This window comes from Sander lucioperca, chromosome 19, assembly GCF_008315115.2.
Source record: "Sander lucioperca isolate FBNREF2018 chromosome 19, SLUC_FBN_1.2, whole genome shotgun sequence".
NCBI lineage: Eukaryota > Metazoa > Chordata > Actinopteri > Perciformes > Percidae > Sander > Sander lucioperca.
In genome coordinates, this window is record NC_050191.1 from 16,071,132 (window position 1) to 16,088,409 (window position 17,278).

The 17,278-nt window shown below is 42.5% G+C and overlaps 1 protein-coding gene across 6 annotated transcripts in view; it reads left to right on the top strand.

The window, feature by feature from the left end:
• The window catches only part of sash1a (SAM and SH3 domain containing 1a), a 259,596-nt gene that overhangs the window by 76,986 nt on the left and 165,332 nt on the right, over window positions 1–17,278 (top strand). For 2 of the 6 annotated variants that reach the window (XM_031322599.2, XM_035995559.1), the window contains exon 1: window positions 5,331–6,777. The exons of 1 other annotated variant lie outside the window; for it this stretch is intronic. In XM_031322599.2, the coding sequence (XP_031178459.1) occupies window positions 6,274–6,777 (504 nt within the window). In that variant the 5' untranslated portion in view covers window positions 5,331–6,273. Of the gene's footprint in view, window positions 1–5,327; window positions 6,778–17,278 lie in introns of those variants that run through there. 3 more of the 6 variants (XM_031322598.2, XM_031322601.2, XM_031322600.2) reach the window with 3 other exon arrangements.

A 17,278-nucleotide genomic window follows, 5' to 3' on the forward strand; every position in this document is an offset into this window, starting at 1 on the left:
AGAAAGGGGAAGAGAGAGTGAATATTATAAATGTTAGAGTATCAAGGCTAATATATTTTGTGCATATACCACTGTATTTATTGTCTGTGTGACGATGCTTGCCAAGGTTTCAGCACAAGTACCCAATTGTGAAAGAAAAATATGCCACACATTAATGCATTATATCACTACACACAGTTGCATGTCTCAAACTGCCAGTGGCCATGTGTCAAATTTTTTTGCATATATACATAATCTACTTATGCTGCTGTGGTTGGTCAGTGCATGGCCGTCCATACTAATTACATGGACTCTGGTTCACCGTGATGGCATATCAGTGCAGCTGACTGGGAATTAAGTGGCGGTTCCTGTGGGCATGTCGATGCCCTTTTAGCCACCAAATCTCTCCTACAACTACCTCTGCTGCTGCAAAGTCAGGTCACAGGTTAGCTGGGTCTTATTAAAGTACTGCCAAAGGCAATAACAGGAGTCATATTGCCTTATAATTCTCTCTTTGGTAAAGCCTGGGTTTCCATGATAACAGCTTAAGACTACAAAGCAGCAGCTTGGTTTCTTAGGTTACTTGGTTTGTGAGATTTTGGCATTTTTCTGTTTAGCTGCGACTTCTGTTTTTAACATAGTTGAACACAAAGAAGCTCAGTGCAAACACAATGTTTGAAGACAGTCTGACCCATTTACAGAAAATGAATTTATTACCCGGTATGAAAGCTCTTTCTCTCTGTATTTGCCTAAATGTTTTCAGCTCATTAGCCTGCCTTGTGAGTTTTTAATTATCAGTATGATAAATGCAATACATTTTAACTGATGGTTCGTATCCCAAGTCATTTTAATTAGCAATGTCTTTATTGTGGTGGGACTCAGCTCTTGCACTGCACAAACTTCATCTCTTTTTTGTGCCTCCTGTTTTGGTCCTTGGGAAAGGCTTTTAGCTATTAATGTATACTGCCAGTTTATAATCAGGTTGTGAGGGGATGAAACAGGATGCCAAAGACTTTCTGTTCTGTATAGAGTCAATAAGAAAAAACAAAGATCTGTATCACTGTTCTGCATATTTTTTGTTTTTGCTTCAAAGATCCATGGCTGCGAGGCTTCTTCCAGTACTGTTCTGAAGCTGAAAATGCAGTGTGGTCTAAGTTGCAGGAGTAGGGGTTGTTTGAAAAGAAGTCTGCACTCCACTGTAGGTAATCACCACTACTGTCTGATCGGAGATCTGTCCATCAGCACCCACGGCTTTTATTGAACCAGACCCCAGGAGAAGTTGAGAAGTTAGCTCCAACTGCAGCTCAAAGTAGTAGTTTGATTGATGGCATCACTTTTATTGCACCAGGGGGGAATGCTAACAGACATCTGACCTGTTGCCTATACAGACTCTCAGATTCTGTGTGGTGATTGGCAGGTATCTGTGGCTGATATGCTTAGACATGCAATCCTTGCATTAACCCCGAGCTGCCACCCTTCTCTCCCTGTGGGTTTGGGGATGTTTAGGTTGATATTGAGCTGTCAGCTGAGAGGCAGCTGGCCCTGACGTGCTTGCTTCATTTCTGGCCTCTGGAGATTGCAGCCCAGCCAGCCGCTTGTAATTAAAAGCGCATGAAGACAGATCAAGCTCTTACCTTCTCTCTCTCCACTGAACATGCCAGAAGGCTGAAAAAAAATCCACTAGATGCCCCTGGACCACTGACCGCCAAGGAGAGCTCCTTCATTTTTAAGCCTGCAAAAATAAGTCTCTCAGTTTTTGCCCTTAATTGCATCCCAAGACAATAAAAATGTGCATTTAGCACAGATTTTATTCAGGTTCACCACAGAACTACTCATCATAATAATTCCCACCAAAGTTTTTCTCCTACTCCCCAATTTGTTCTTGTGTTTGCATGTACAATTCTGAGAATTTGTTTTCAGAGTACATTTTTCCCATCATGAGAAACTTGTATTATCCAGGAACATTGGGATACTACCTACTATGTCTGATGAAGCCAAATGTGATATGCAGCAATCATAGACAATCATCAGTTCACTGCAGGATTGTTTCCTCCGGTCTTGGCTGTTCCTGAAGAATCCTCTCCAGCCAACCCTTGAATCTGTAACGGAAAGAGAGGGAGAAAAGAAGATTGAAAGATTTTGACAGGGCAAGACCAATTGTATATTTGCCCACTATGCATTTAAAAAAGTTCGAAAGTGCTTTGGCAACATGAAAAATGTACTTGAATCTTGAAATTTGAATAAATCCTTTCAGGAATGTTGGTCAGGAATAGCTGACATGCTTAACCGTATCTACTGCAGGACCACATTAAATTCAAAGCATGAACTGTGATTTGTGTTTTCTATATCACCTTGGCTGTGTTGCTGGCAGAAGAGTCTACATATCTTTCAGGGGTTGACAGATAGCCTCCACCTAGAAACCAACATCCATGACCTTCATGGTGCCTCTGCATCTAGGTGGACAGAAGCCATTCTCTGCTTCAAATGATTTTAAAATTGAGGTCTTGAAAGGTGCAACCTAGACGTCTGAAGCCAAGGAGCCCTTAAACACCTTTCACACAACACAAATCCCCACCTTTTAATACTCAAGTCTTCCCTTTCAGAGAGAAACAAACACCCAGTGAAGTAGACTATTAGCATAGAGAGAGCTTGGCTGTCAGCAGAGCTGCTATTGTCTGTCTGGCTGTGTCGATCTTCTCTCACCTTCCAGCTGTGTCTACTGGAGCTTTTCTTCCCTCAACCTGCCACAGTCCCACTCTTTCAATCAACACAGTCAAAGCAGCCTGTACGTATTTACCAGATCTGAATACTGTGCACTCTCACTGCCACATATTCATATTTATCTGCACTCTGATAATCTCCACTGCCTATTTCAGATTGTATTAAGGTGCTTTTGATGTGGCAGCAGTCCTCTGGCTCCTCGGGGCAATACTGCTACACTTAATGGGAAGAGCAATCTGCTTGAAATGGGCATAGACTGCCTTTTTATTATGTCACTACAAAGTAATATTACAGTACTAACTGTGATGCAATAACAACACATATGATGGTGCACCTAAATCAAGTTGTTCTATCATAAAATCCATATGTATAAAAGCTACATAATACATTATTTTAGTACTGAAAAAGTAGTTGATCTACAGAAAATGTATTAAGTGTTATAAATGTATTAAGTATTGTTATAGTATGTATTAAATGTATTAAGACAAAATACAAATTCTTTTTTGGTTTGAGCTTCTCAAATATGAGATTTATTTATATTACAGTATATTGAATTTGGACTGTTAGTTGGACAAAGTGATTTCTGAAGAGGTAATGTGCATTTTTCAATATTTTGAATGCTTAACCAGTGGTTCCAAACGTGGGGGTTGGGTAAATCTGAGGGGTCCTAAGATGATTAGCTGGAAAATATATTTATTCTACACAGTTATGTTTAGATTTTGAGCCAGGTTCCATCTGAGGGGATTGTTGGGTCTCTGTAAATTAGTGTGAGCTAGACCTACTCTATTTGTAAAGTGTCCTGAAATCACTTCTGTTATGATTTGACACTATAAATAAAATTGAGAAATTCTCCCATCTTTCCTCTTTCCCCCCCCTGTGAATTACTGGATCATTTTACTAATTGTTGCAAGTTGTCATTTCATTGTTTAAGGGCTTACAAGCTTAAAGGGTTGGGTATCACTGCATTAAACTACTACTATAATGTATTTCTTATAGTTTGTTTTATCTGTCAATTTTCATAAAAACTCAGTAATCAAAGTGCAGTAACGTGATTCAGATGATGGCCTTAGAAACAAACAGTCCTGTGTATTTCCATACAGCATACGAGACACTTGTGTTAGGTTGCCACCCTTGCCTCTCTCGGCACCCTCTGCTCACTCTCCATGGCCCGGGGCAGCAGAGTGGAAACACACCAATGCTGGCACGATCAGTAGGCACTCTTGAGTCCACCCACCGTAGAGAGCACCAGTCTCCCTGTTCCATCTGTCACTCTACTCCCGTAATACCCTGCTCCTGTAACTGATCTAATGACATGTCTGAACAATGGGGATGGCAGAGCTGTGTAAGTTTTACTCCTATATATGAGAGCTGGGGGGACTGTAATAGGTTTGTGTTCAGAGTATGTGTTCAGATTAAATGTTAAAGGTTGTCCCTCACCTTCACATTATTCCTGTTAGTCTACAGGCTTTCAACTTAATCTGAGACATTAGAGCTGAGATACTCTTAGTATTGTAAAACATTGTCTTTTTTATTAATTGTTTCCATATGGTGGTATTGTGTGCAACGTTATTCATGTCACACTGTATGTCAGCTGTACCAACAAACATGAAGATCTATGGTATAAACACATGCTTTTGGTTTATTTAAATCAATTAGCTGAATATTCATTATAAATTCTAATGTCAATATAAGTCCAAGCTCTAATGTGTCATATCACACTCCGCACACGTTTAACACATATTGCTCCTGTCAGTCAAACCACTTTATGAGTGGTTACAGAGGATGAGGGACAATAGAGTATTTCTGAGTAATTCCGATGACAGCAGCAGACAGGTAAATCATGGGAAATGTCAACTTATTCAAGTCCGATTGGACTGGGAACATTTACACCAGGATTTAAACTGTCACCCACCTCTTCCTCTGACATTCTGACATGCATTTTTGGGACATTTCTGACACCCCCCCTTATCCAATATGGAGGCTGTTTGATATGCTTCCCCACTCCTCCTCGACTGGTGTGATTGTTCTCTGGCCCTGCTGCATGTCATAATGGGCCGAGTCAAATCACTTCCAGCACAGAGCCGAGATGGTGATTGTATCAAACTGACCCCTAACAAGCTGTCAGCTCACATTTGATAAAGCATGAATCAGCACCGGTAGGCTTGGCATCCATTTGGACAGAGTGGACAGGTCTTATTCAAGCAGTTATTCCCTCTCTCTCTCTCTCTCTCTCTCTCTCTCTCTCTCTCTCTCTCTCTCTCTCTCTCCGTTTTCCTAGACAGTTTTACTTATTTTATACTAATAACGATGGCATCTAGTGGTGCTGCAATTCGATACAGACGCCACTTGCTTTCCGGTGTTGTAAAGTCAAAAAGAAATTGCATAAAATCTCTGTTCATACAGATAATGGATAGATGGATGGATGAGTTAGTAGGCTACCTTAGTTTCTTCTGTTACATCAGTGCTGCGAAATCTTCAGTTCCCCAGTTACCACATAGAGGGAGCTCATGCGTGTTGAGAAACCAAACTGTTGAAATGCTGAATGAGTGAGAGAGTGTGTGTATGAGCGAGGGAGAGAGAGAGAGAGAGAGAGAGAGAGAGAGAGAGGTGCGGTGAACGAAATCACATCGTAGGGGAAGAATAATGTGACACAAACCAGCAGCTAGGATATTCATTTCAACTGCGCGACAGGTTTAACGCGCGCTTTCGTTTCGGACCAACTTTGGCCAAGTCGGTGGGAACTGGGTGACCAGCTGTGTGGCCCGAAGCGGCGTGACAAGTTGGGAGAGGGAAAAAAAGGACTCGCATCACTATTTTTAAATGGGTACAGTGAGATTTGGGGGGCGTGGACGGTAGAGGAGCAGCAGTGAGCATGTTGGCTCTTGGCTGCAGCTCCGGTGTAATGATGTGCCGGCTTGAAGAACTGGACTACGCGTAGATTGAGCGGTTGTACGCGGAACCGTGCGGTCGTCTACAGCCGACCTTATGTCATTTTTGAAGCCCTTTAAGCGTCATTTGGATTTATATCTTCAACGCGCTGCCGTTCGGCGATACAGCGGACTATAAGGAAGGAGGATCAGCCGTGGAAAGGTTTTTTTTTTTTAAGACGCAGCAGCTGCCGTGCGTAACGGACGAAATCTTGTCGAGCAGATATTTGAATGACAATAGTTTGAGGCAACTGCTTTCTAGTTTGTGTAAGGAAGCCTAATTATTGGGACTCACTGCGCACGGTAAATCACTGATATTACATTTGGGATTCAGAAGCTGTTTCAAGAGAAATTGAAGTGATCTTCATTTACATATTGACAGGTGTTACTGTCAGGCTGAGCCTTTAATTCACTTACGGCTCTGTTATGTCTTAAAGCACCGCGGACTCACAAGGTTGGGGATGGTAACCAAAGCATGGATCCTCCAAATATTGTTTAATGCAGTCATCTTTACTTTACTAATACTCAGAGAAAGCACTACATTGTTATTAACGACCGTATAATGCGTTTGAAACACCGAATGTGAAAGTAACCATCACTTCAGTGTCTTCTTCTCCGAGTTGTAGCCGATCTGGCAACATCCAAAATGACAAGCAACGGACCTGTCATCGTTTACGAGTGGCTGAAGACCCTCCAGCTTGCTCAGTACGTCGAGGCTTTTGTGGATAATGGATATGACGATCTGGAGGTTTGCAAACAAATAGGGGACCCCGACCTGGATGCCATCGGTGTCTACATCCCTCACCACAGGCAGAGGATTCACGATGCCGTGAGGAGGCTAAAAGATGAAGCCGACGAGACGGCCAGTGGACTCTACTTCACCCTGGAGCCGATGCCACCCGCAGCCGAGATTTATACCAGTCACATGGTGGACCACTATGAGTCCAAACTGCGGGCATCTAAGTCCTGGACCGAGGCCAACAGTGACCGGGCTGGGCGCAACGGTGGGTACATGGGCGCGCAGAGGAACCTGACGCTGGGCAACAGGAGGGAGCTGGTGATTTACCCCAAGCTGAAGCTGAAGATCATGATCAGGGATAAGCTCATCAGAGATGGCATCAACCTCGCGAAGCCGCCCTACTCTAATAAGGTAAGATGAACCTAGATAGACAGTCTCGTGGCACAAAAGGGACCACCACCTGTCAAACGTTATAACAATGTATAAAAGCTACATGTTTAATACTCATACACTGCAACTTTGTCCCACCTAACAAGTACTTTAGTTTGTCTATCCCCTTTGAAAATATGCATACAGCCTCTCTAAACGTTCCTGTTATTTTAAATTAGATATTAGACACCTGATTTGAAAAAAAAAAACATGTTTAAAGGGGTTGTTTTTCAAAACAATAGCCACACCATTTTTTCATGTTTGAGAAAATTTGGTTTTGTAGACTAAATACAGATTGAATGTTTTGCAGAGGTGGCTGTTTTTGCAATGAGCCAGATGTGTTCATATAGCACAAAAGGGGCTGTCACCTTCTCGGCATCATCCATCTGCCCTGTCAGTCAGGTAGAGCTCATCTTGTGTAAAGGCATATTCACTCGTGTTAATCATCAAAATAAAGTAAAAGAAACTGAGCCATAGCTAAACCACACCATAACATTTTCAGCCCTGGTGCACTTTGCAGAAGTGTGAGTGGTTGCTGTCACGGTGAATGATGGGAATGAAGTTGCTGCAGATCAATAAGCAGAGAGCTGGACGTGGAGATCTTGAGGAGCTTTCACCCTGTATGTGATTTCCTGTGGGGGGGGAGATTTTACAGTATGATTATTAATCTACTCTGACCTCACCTGTCCAGTGACTTGCCTCAGCATTAAGTGTGGGTGGATCAACCAGCCCCACAAGCATATAAGCTCTGGCTCTTTGCTGTGATGAATAGCCAATGGGCTATCGATGGCAGGGGCAGTAAATGAAGAGCGCCCAGCTGGGGAGGCTGTCGCTGTCCAGGAGCCAGACTGAGAGGGCCTCTTGTTTTCACAGGACTGATAGTGACCTTTCATCAGAAGTGTCTGAATCATATGCCTTACCAGCTGAGAGGGCTCCACTGAATGACTGCTGTTTACATATAGGGAGGCCTTTAATTGGCGTATCTGCAGGCCATTGATGTTGTGGCCTCTGTAGTTTTTGCTGGGGACAGACCGCAACATGCAGTTTATTTACAACTGAATATGTGCCTTGATATTCTAAAATCCTGGTTATATCCCTGTGTGTCAGTTGGATTGTCTGTGTGAACATGCAAATATTTATGTGCAGGTGTGTAACGGCTTTTCAGTCTTGCTTGCCATTCCAACTGAAACCGATCCTGACCATATGCTGTTTATGTAGTGATATTCATTCATGACTATATCGACCTTATGTATCTACATCATCATTTATGTATATTGTGTGACCCAAACCTTGATATTACCCTGCAGTACTCACTTGCTTCCAAATTAGCTTTTCAAAACTAATACCAGCTTTTATTCCAATTTTTGCATGTTTTGTGTAAGCTTTTTTTCTGTCTGTATATTTTCGCCACTTTGGCTCGCTGTGAATCCCACAAGAGATTTAGGATTTGTGAGGGATTATCTGTCAAACCAGGGCTGAAACAAAATGTTGGTTCCAGAGGGTAACTATCTCTCCCTTTTAGAAGGCTGTTTTTATTTAGAGGCAAAGCTTTGGCATGGAGGTTTGGAGGAGAATGAGCAGGTCAAGGTCTTTCTCTGTCGCTCTCTCTTTGTGTAGTGTGTGTGTGTGTGTGTGTGTGTGTGTGTGTGTGTGTGTGTGTGTAACCCTGTAGTTTTGAATTGGCTCCAGCCCAGTGCTTTTTCTCCCCACAAGGAGAGTGAGAGATGGAGCTGTGAGCAGCTGATGGCAATTTGACTAACTGGGCTGTGATTGGTCTGTAGATGTCTCCCCTCTCTCTGCCTTTGAGACGAGATGTCACCCCCAGCGGAGTCTGAGACCAGAGAGCCAGACTCGGGGCAATTACAGGACACACAATGTCAGTCTCAAGGGATGTTCATTGTATAGTATAACCAAGATCTCCATCCACATTTAAACTGTCCTCCGTGCTCTCAATATGCAGGGATTGACGTGGACTCTGGTCTGACAGCCCTCTGTTCATCTTTGTGCCACTGGCTTTGTCTACAGTGCACTATGATTCAGAAATCATCTCCAGCGTGCGCTAGATTATTATCAAACAATTCACTGAAAGGGCTCTGCTGGGTGTAATAAATACCCATGGTCCTTATCAAGGCAATAGAGACCCCTTGTCTGAGAGAGAGTATTCTTTCTTATGATGTAAACAAACACTTGTGCTACGGGCTGCACATTTCTAGATCTCTCATCTGGGAACAATATAAGCTGAAAAGAAGTTGTCGAATTGACTGCAGTTGTAGAATTAACGTTATCTTCATTCTTTTGGTTAAAACTTTCTCATACATTTATGACAGGCTGAAAATGTTGAGAATAAGCTATCAACTCCGCTTCAACTTAGCTTTTTTCCTTTAAAGTATTTATCAAGTGTACAGTTAAGTTAGCAATTTGTCTGCTTTGTTTCGGAGAGGTACTGTGTTGTAAATGGTGCCAGGGAGCAGGTTGTGTTGTCTGCTCACTGGTCACACAATTGTAATCCCAAAACCATAAGTGATTATCTGATGGTGTGAAGACCTTGTTTCATATTTGTGCAGCTTTATAGAGTCAAATCCTGCATCTTTTGCTGCTTTTCTTTAATTTTATTAGGCTTGGCACTGGCTGTCGTGGTCTATATGGTCCTATCCTTGTAAGATTTGTGTTAATACATTTTATGTAATCTATCATGAGCTTATGTTCAAATCTGTGTTCTCTTCTTTCCCCTGGCTGCAAGACAATTTTGTCTTTGGGGACAATAGAGTTGACGGGTTTTTTAATTGTCAATTAGGTGCGGAGAACAAGCACAATGGTTTGGCTAATACCGCTTTTACTTTAAATAATTCTGTGCCAAACTATTTGAAGATGTGTTTTCGTCCAGAGTCTGGTGCTGGAAACGGCAGACACAGTCCGTCATAATAGTGCCTCACTGTTAGTGCTGTGTTTCGGGAGGAAGTAGAAGCTAAACACTGGGAGATTCTCCATTGTTTGTATGGAATGCTGATGGAGCCGCATGTCCTTTCACTACTGGTCTGTTTTACATTCCCAATTTCCGTCCATTGAAACAGGCTGCGGCGGCAAGTGTCCAGCATTGTGCAGATGGGTGGGTGATAAAAACCTGGGTGTCATGCAGAGAGAGAAAGGGTTGTAAATAGATGGGCACACATTGTTTTTGCTGGTTAAATGAGGCTTGGTGGGTGCTTCGGTTGGAGGGCCACTGTCTCCACCACAGTTGGCGTGGACAGTTAGATGTTCCAGGCCTTTCTCAGGCTCCCACAGAACAGCTGATCAAATGTTGTGGGTGGGAATCATGAGGCCTCCAGCTTAACCGGCCTGAAGAATGTAAGAAATGCAGTAGAGACCCAGAGGTGTTGTGTTTGTCATGGGAGAAGCAGAAGGAAAGGTAGCTTTTCACTGACTGTTTTATTGGCTTTCCATCGCAAAAAAGAGGAAGTTCACCACCTTACATGCTAGACACTCACCTCACTTCCTGTTTAAGCCCTTTTATCTTGATTAGTATCCCAGCACTCTTGCCAAGCAGGAAATTAGGTTTTTGTTAAAGATGACCCTCTGTTGGCCCACTGTGGTTATTGAGGGCCCTCAGGCTGACTGGAAATCTGCAAGGCATGGTGTAAAAAATAATAATTTGAGCAGTTTTACCTTTTTAAAATATGTGTAATTAAAAAATGTATACATTCACAGTACAGTGAAGCTCAGGTAAAAGCAGAGGTGGAATTTGATTAAAAACAATGCACAGATTTCCATTCAAGCTGCAGTTTCATGTATTTATTCCATTCTGTTTTCCACTAACATAGGCATGGGATGTTATTGTAAAATGAAAAATACTTATTATATTGCTAAACTAAGAGCTTTTTCATTACCTCAGTGGAACACTCCAGCCAAAGCTTTTCATGAGCTTCTCATTTAGTCTGTTTTTTGGTGAATATCCTCTTCATCTTTGTCCCATGCTATAGGTCTGGCATTCTTCCATAAGTAGGGAGAAAAGGCTTTCACAACAGCCTCAGACTTTTCCATGCGCTCTGCTGAAAGCTCTGTTTGCTTAGTCTTTATTAAGGGCTTCTTAAAGGCATAATCAACCAAGGACTCATAAAGGGGAAGTCATAAAGAAGTGGAGGACCAGCCTCTATTGTCCTGAGAGGACAGAGAAAGTCAATTAGCAAAGTGAGCTGCTGTTTACACTATAGAAAAGCGGGGTTATGTGGAGCACTAAAAAGGGATAGATCACATTCCCGTCGGATGGAAAAAGTCACATATACACTCACTTAGTGGCTCTTCTTGTAAACAACTCGCATTAAGGGCCTTTTTTAACCATCCTTGTTAAGCATAAACTACAAGTACCAGTATTTAGAGAACAGCTGGGTGTGGTGAGGACTGATTGCAATCACAATGACCTTTGACCTCACTGCTTTTGACCCTTCAGAACACAAAGCATTGGTGTGATCTTAGCCGAGGCAATGAAACAGACCACACACTCCTTTGCTTCTCAGTGGGTGCCACAGCTAAGCAATGTCAAGTTTACCTTACATTTTTTTAGAGTCTATTGCCTCAAGTGCATCTGATCACTTTCCCATCTGTAGAAAATTGTGTGTGCAATAATTCATGAGACAATTTGCAAATCTTTGCTCCTGTTAATCCAAAAACAATAACTGGAAAAGGAGCCACATCACATATGTATTTTCTTCAAGCGCTATCACAGCAAAGACATATCCATTCGCTGGATGGTTTTCCTCTTTTGGTGATGTAGTGAGGGAGTTTCTGTCTTGACCACCCATCTCCTGGGATCCTGTGAAAATGTGGGAAAGCTGTACTTGCAGCTGGCCTTCTCATTTCAACAGGAAGGGGTGAGAGGGCTCACTCCTACTGTGCTGGTTCTCACATGATCAACTGGCTTTTAAGCCACTTTTTTATTCCCCGAACATGTGAACTTGGTTAGAAAGATGACATTTCACAGAGCTGAAATTCACAATTCAACAAAACTTCACAGAGCTTTCTCTCGATTCATTAACAGGAGTTGTTAAATGATCATCTCAACATTTAGACATTTAGTTCAGGTTGAAAAATTGAATTTATGTTTGTGGCAGTATAAATGTCACTGTCTCTAGCCTTTGGTGATATATTGTTTTTAAATGACACATGGGAGCTACAGTATATGTGTGTCACTTAAAGTTATGCAGTCATGGCAACGGCTTTAAATAAAGCAGGCCAGGCGGGCAGTACAGCCATTTGGTTTTCCACAGTGGTGCTGGGGAACAGGTCCTGATGACACACATTCATGACAGATACATTATCAGAGCTATTCTGGTCCAAGGTTTCAGCAGCTTCCAGACAGCCTGTCTCTACTAGGCCACATAGTATCGGCATCAGGAATGGCTGCATTATCAATACGTAACGTATATCCGCCTTATTTTTTATTTTTTTTATTTACGTGTTTTCTAATGTTAGTCATTGGACAGGTACTAGGTATGCACTATATGTCAATTCAATATTTAGTTTGTGTTCTAAGCTATAAGGTGAAAAGGTCGCTTTTAGTTGGCCTCTTGGAAACCCCATTCAAAGGAATTATCCAAATACATTTTTATTTCCATACAAAATTATGTTTGACATGTTAAACTCATGTCTGAGTCATTTTTGTGTCATGTCTTTAAACTCAGGGCTATATTTTATGGTTCAATGCACAGAAGGCAGATTCCAGTCAGCAACAGCAAACGGAGAATCTATGTTCAGTGGCTGCTGTAAACATGTTTGTTTTTACACATTTCTTCACCAGCTCTCACTTGCCACAGGCACCAGCTTGCTTTTATCCAAAACCGTGTGCAGTAACCTAAAGAAATCCTATCATAGTAACAGCAGCAGTCTCTGCTATAGTTACAGTACACAATACTGTCCCTGCAGTCCTCTTTGAACAATAGAGATGGAGGAAAATGAAGATGTCAAGTGCCCCAACAGGATGGAGAGTGACAAGAGAGCAGGCCTGAGCATCTGTCTGTGTCAGGATCCAGATTGCAAACGCACTTGCAAATCAACACATCCGCACATGTTTTCCCTCTCTCTACATCTCCGTCTAGCATATACTCATTACTACACTCGCAGTGTTTACTCTGGAGGGGATTATTTTCTCATAAAAAGTAACAGAATATTTTAAGTAGGCGACCATACATTGTTGCATACTATACAGGTGCTCTATATGTGCTGTCAGTCATTTTAGGGATTGGTTTTACTGCTTTAGGTAGTCATGTGCGACCTACAGTCCAAGAAGGGTAATTACTGACTCCCACAAGCTGGGAGACAAATGGAAAGATATTTAAACATGTTTGTCCTGTAATCTCACAGACAATGTGTTGCTGGCTTTACGTGGCAGACATTAAGGGTGGGATTATTTCATAGTGCTATATTGCATTGAGTTTAAATATTGAATAGGCTATTTAGTTAAGCAGCGCTCTCATACAGTGGTATTTCTGCGGACTCTAAGTCATTGTGCTGAAAGGGTCAGATCAGCAAGAATAATCTATGAAGGTCAAGTCATATTTCATAAACCACTTACTGAAGGTTAAATCTGTAGGTTCAAGCCTTAAGGCTGCAACTAATGATCATTTTCAAAAGTGATTAATCTCTTAAATATTTATTTGATGAGGGTCAAGGCTTGGCCTTAATTGCTTGTTTTGTTCGACTAACAGTTCAAAACCCCAAGTATGTAAATATCCACCCAGATAAAATGTAGAAATGCAACATGTCCTCACAAGTGAGAAGCTGCAAATGTGCACTTTAATTTCATAAAAGGCTTAAACTATGAAGTGTTTGATGAAATTGTTGGAAATTAATTCTCCATGAATAAACTAATCAAATAATGGATTAATCATCCAACCGTTACAGCACTAGTTATCTGCTTGTGTGTGCATGAGAGGATATAACCTAGGCAGTTGCAAGCTCCTTTTCATGAGTATAACTCTGCTCTTCTAAAAACATGACAAAGCGCATTCTTGTCATTTTTCTCAAGCCGTGCTTCCAGATTCTGCCCCAACTGGATGAAATAATCGTCTTTCTTATGAAGATGCTGTTAAAAATTAACAGTGACAGCGTTCCTGCTTTGCCTGGGGATCAGACAAGCTCCATAAATCAGAACGATGAGGGCGGAGACGTACTCTGGTTTCCTTGACTTTACCTGCAGCTTGGTGGATTTCTGAAAGCAGTGAGCCAGTTTGGGAGGGTTAAAGCGCCACCACCTACAACAGCTTAATTATCCTACATGTAGCTACAGTTTGGCTCATGTCAGCCCATATTATCTTGGACTGTGTTTTAGGGGTATAATGTAGGGGTGTAGAGAGATGAGTGAGGCATGATGGCAGTGAGTATGAGTGTTGGAGAGACAGACAGGGTGAGTGTGTATAATTACCTTGTCTGAAGCTGCTGCCAGCTTGGTGTATGGAACGCAGCACAACCAACTCTCAACCCCCCCTTATCCCTAATTGGTCCTTTTTCAAGGCATGAGGGCAGGACTGTGCTGAAAGCTTTGATCATGTAGACCACACCGGTGTCGATATGTCCCTACCTGAGTGCTTTTGTAGTGGCTGTGCTCGGCAGGGGATTAAGCAATACTAAACCCACTGAGTGTCTGTCTGTCTCTTGCTCTGGCCTCCCTGCGGCTCTACATACCTGAATCTGAACCCTAATTACCTGGCAGTTACTACATTCCTCAAACACGCCTACGCAAACACATTCGCACATGTACTGTGTATTGCACATGTCCTTTTACAAAGGCTGCGGCGGCATTTCGCAGGTATGCTTTTGTCTTGTGTGGTTTGCCGCGTTTAATATTATAAGCATTTACAAAACATTTATGGGTTCCAGCGCATTCCAACACAAATGTTAATCTGTGTGGGAAGCTGAGTGTTGTGTGTGCATATATCTCCTTACAAGTGAACACAATGGGACACACGTCCCCTGAATAGGGATGTAACTGTATGAAAATTTAACCTCACGGTTATAGTGACCAAAATTATCACGGTTTTCTGTGTTATCGCAGTATTTTTGTTCAGAAAGCACTGATAGGCCTACACAAGCTGAAATAATTTCAAAAAGTGGAACAGTGTTTATTATATTACAAAAATATAGGCAATAGGCTTGTAAAAAACTATTGAAAACTGGCTGCTGAAACACCGGCCCGCTGTAGGGTGTCTGGTAAGAACTTGAACCAGAGATGTCTGACTTTGAGATCCAGGAAGATTTATTTACAACTCCAACATGAAGTTAACTATGAAGTTGTATTTGACGTTACATGTGAAGTTGGATGTGGTTCTGAAATATAAGCAAATAATAATGCACATTAATAAGCATCTGACTTACTATGAACATTATTTACCAAAACTAAATGTTATAGCCACCAGCATATAACAAGAAACAATACTAAGAATTACATTCATTTCTCTGTAATAATTAACATAAATGTAACATATTGCTCAGTAACAAAAACTGAGAATAAGCCACATCTATTACAGCACACATATCTATAACAGAGCAAACAGTGTAATACACCTTTAATAGCTAAGCACGTGGCTCCACAGGCTAGTCTGTTAACTGGCGATTGCACGTTGCCAGCAGATTGCCCTAACACAATCTGAATATCAACACGTGGCTGCACAAATAATATTAAACAATCTGCTATCTATCAGCTATGCAATAAGAAACACAGCAACAGCAATATTACCAAGGCGATAATCTCTCTCTCTCTCGCTCTCTCTCTCTCTCCCCAAATGTCACGTCGTAACACGGGCTAATTCCACATCGTAGCAGAACATTTATTGAAGATAACGAGGCAGTAAAACCCATGACAGTTTAGCAAGCTACAGAATAGTTTTAACTTACGTTCTGGGCTACCCACATCACTTCAACAAGTCCCAAAACGGGAAAGGCGTAGAAAAAAGTCCGTTAACATTCTGCTACATTCTGTCCCCCTTCTCCTGTCAGTGCGCCTGCGCTGCAACTTCAGGATGAAGCTGGGAACATTACATTACATTACATGTCATTTAGCTGACGCTTTTATCCAAAGCGACTTACAATTAAGTGCTTTCAACTGTGAAAGTTCAAACTCCAGACCACAAGTAGTAAGTGCAAATACAGTAGCTTTAAATAGGCAAAGCTACAAAGAGACAAATGAAAGTGCAGGTTCGAAAGTGCATGTTCAAGAATTTTTTTTTTTTTTTTTTTTTTTATCCGAGGTGTAGTCAGAAGAGATGTGTTTTTAGCCTTCGGCAGAAGATGTGTAGGCTTTCGGCCATCCTGATATCGATGGGGAGCTCGTTCCACCATTTGAGAGCCAGGACAGTGAACAGTCAGGATTTCGTTGAGTGATTAGTTCTCCCTCGCTGTGAGGGAGCAGCCAGCAGTTTGGCTGATGCAGAACGAAGTGGGCGGGTTGGGGTATATGGTTTGACCATGTCCTGGATGTAAGCGGGTGCTGATCCGTTCGTGGCCCTGTACGTAAGTACTAGTGTCTTGAAGCGGATGCGGGCCGCAATTGGTAACCAGTGAAGAGAGCGGAGGAGAGGTGTAGTGTGAGAGAACTTGGGGAGGTTGAAGACAAGTCGAGCCGCTGCATTCTGAATGAGCTGCAGGGGTCGGATGGCACATGCAGGCAGGCCAATCAGGAGGGAGTTGCAGTAGTCTAGACGTGAGATGACTAGAGCCTGAACCAGAACCTGAGCCGCCTTCTGCGTTAGAAGGGGACGTATCCTTCTGATGTTATGCAGCATGTATCTACACGATCAGGTGGTTGCAGCAATGTTAGCAGTGAAGGAGAGTTGGTCGTCAAGTGTTACACCCAGGTTTCTAGCAGTCTTGGTTGGGACTACTATAGAGTTGTCAATTGTTATAGTCAGGTCTTGGGTAGGAGAGCCCTTCCCTGGAAGGAAAAGGAGCTCAGTCTTGTCGAGGTTGAGTTTCAGATGGTGTGTGGACATCCAAGAAGAAATGTCAGTCAGACAGGCCGACCTACGTGCTGCTACCTGAGTTTCAGACTCAGGAAAGGAGAGAATTAGTTGGGTGTCATCTGCGTAGCTGTGATAAGAAAAGCTGTGCGACTGAATGACAGACCCGAGAGAGTTGGTGTACAGAGAGAAGAGGAGGGGACCCAGGACTGATCCCTGAGGAACGCCAGTTTTAAGTGGGCAAGGTTCTGAGCTAGATCCTCTCCAGGTTACCCGGTAGGTTCGGTCTGTCAGGTAAGATGTGAGCAATGAGAGCGCAGAGCCTACGACACCCAGATTTCGGAGTGTCGAAATGAGGATCTGGTGGTTCACTGTGTCAAAGGCAGCAGAAAGATCCAGAAGGATGATAATGGAAGAGAGAGAGGTTGTTCTAGCGATGTGAAGCTGCTCAGTGACAGCAAGGAGGGCAGTTTCTGTTGAGTGGCCAGCCTTGAAGCCAGACTGGTGGGGATCAAGAAGGTTGTTCTGGTGGAGATAGG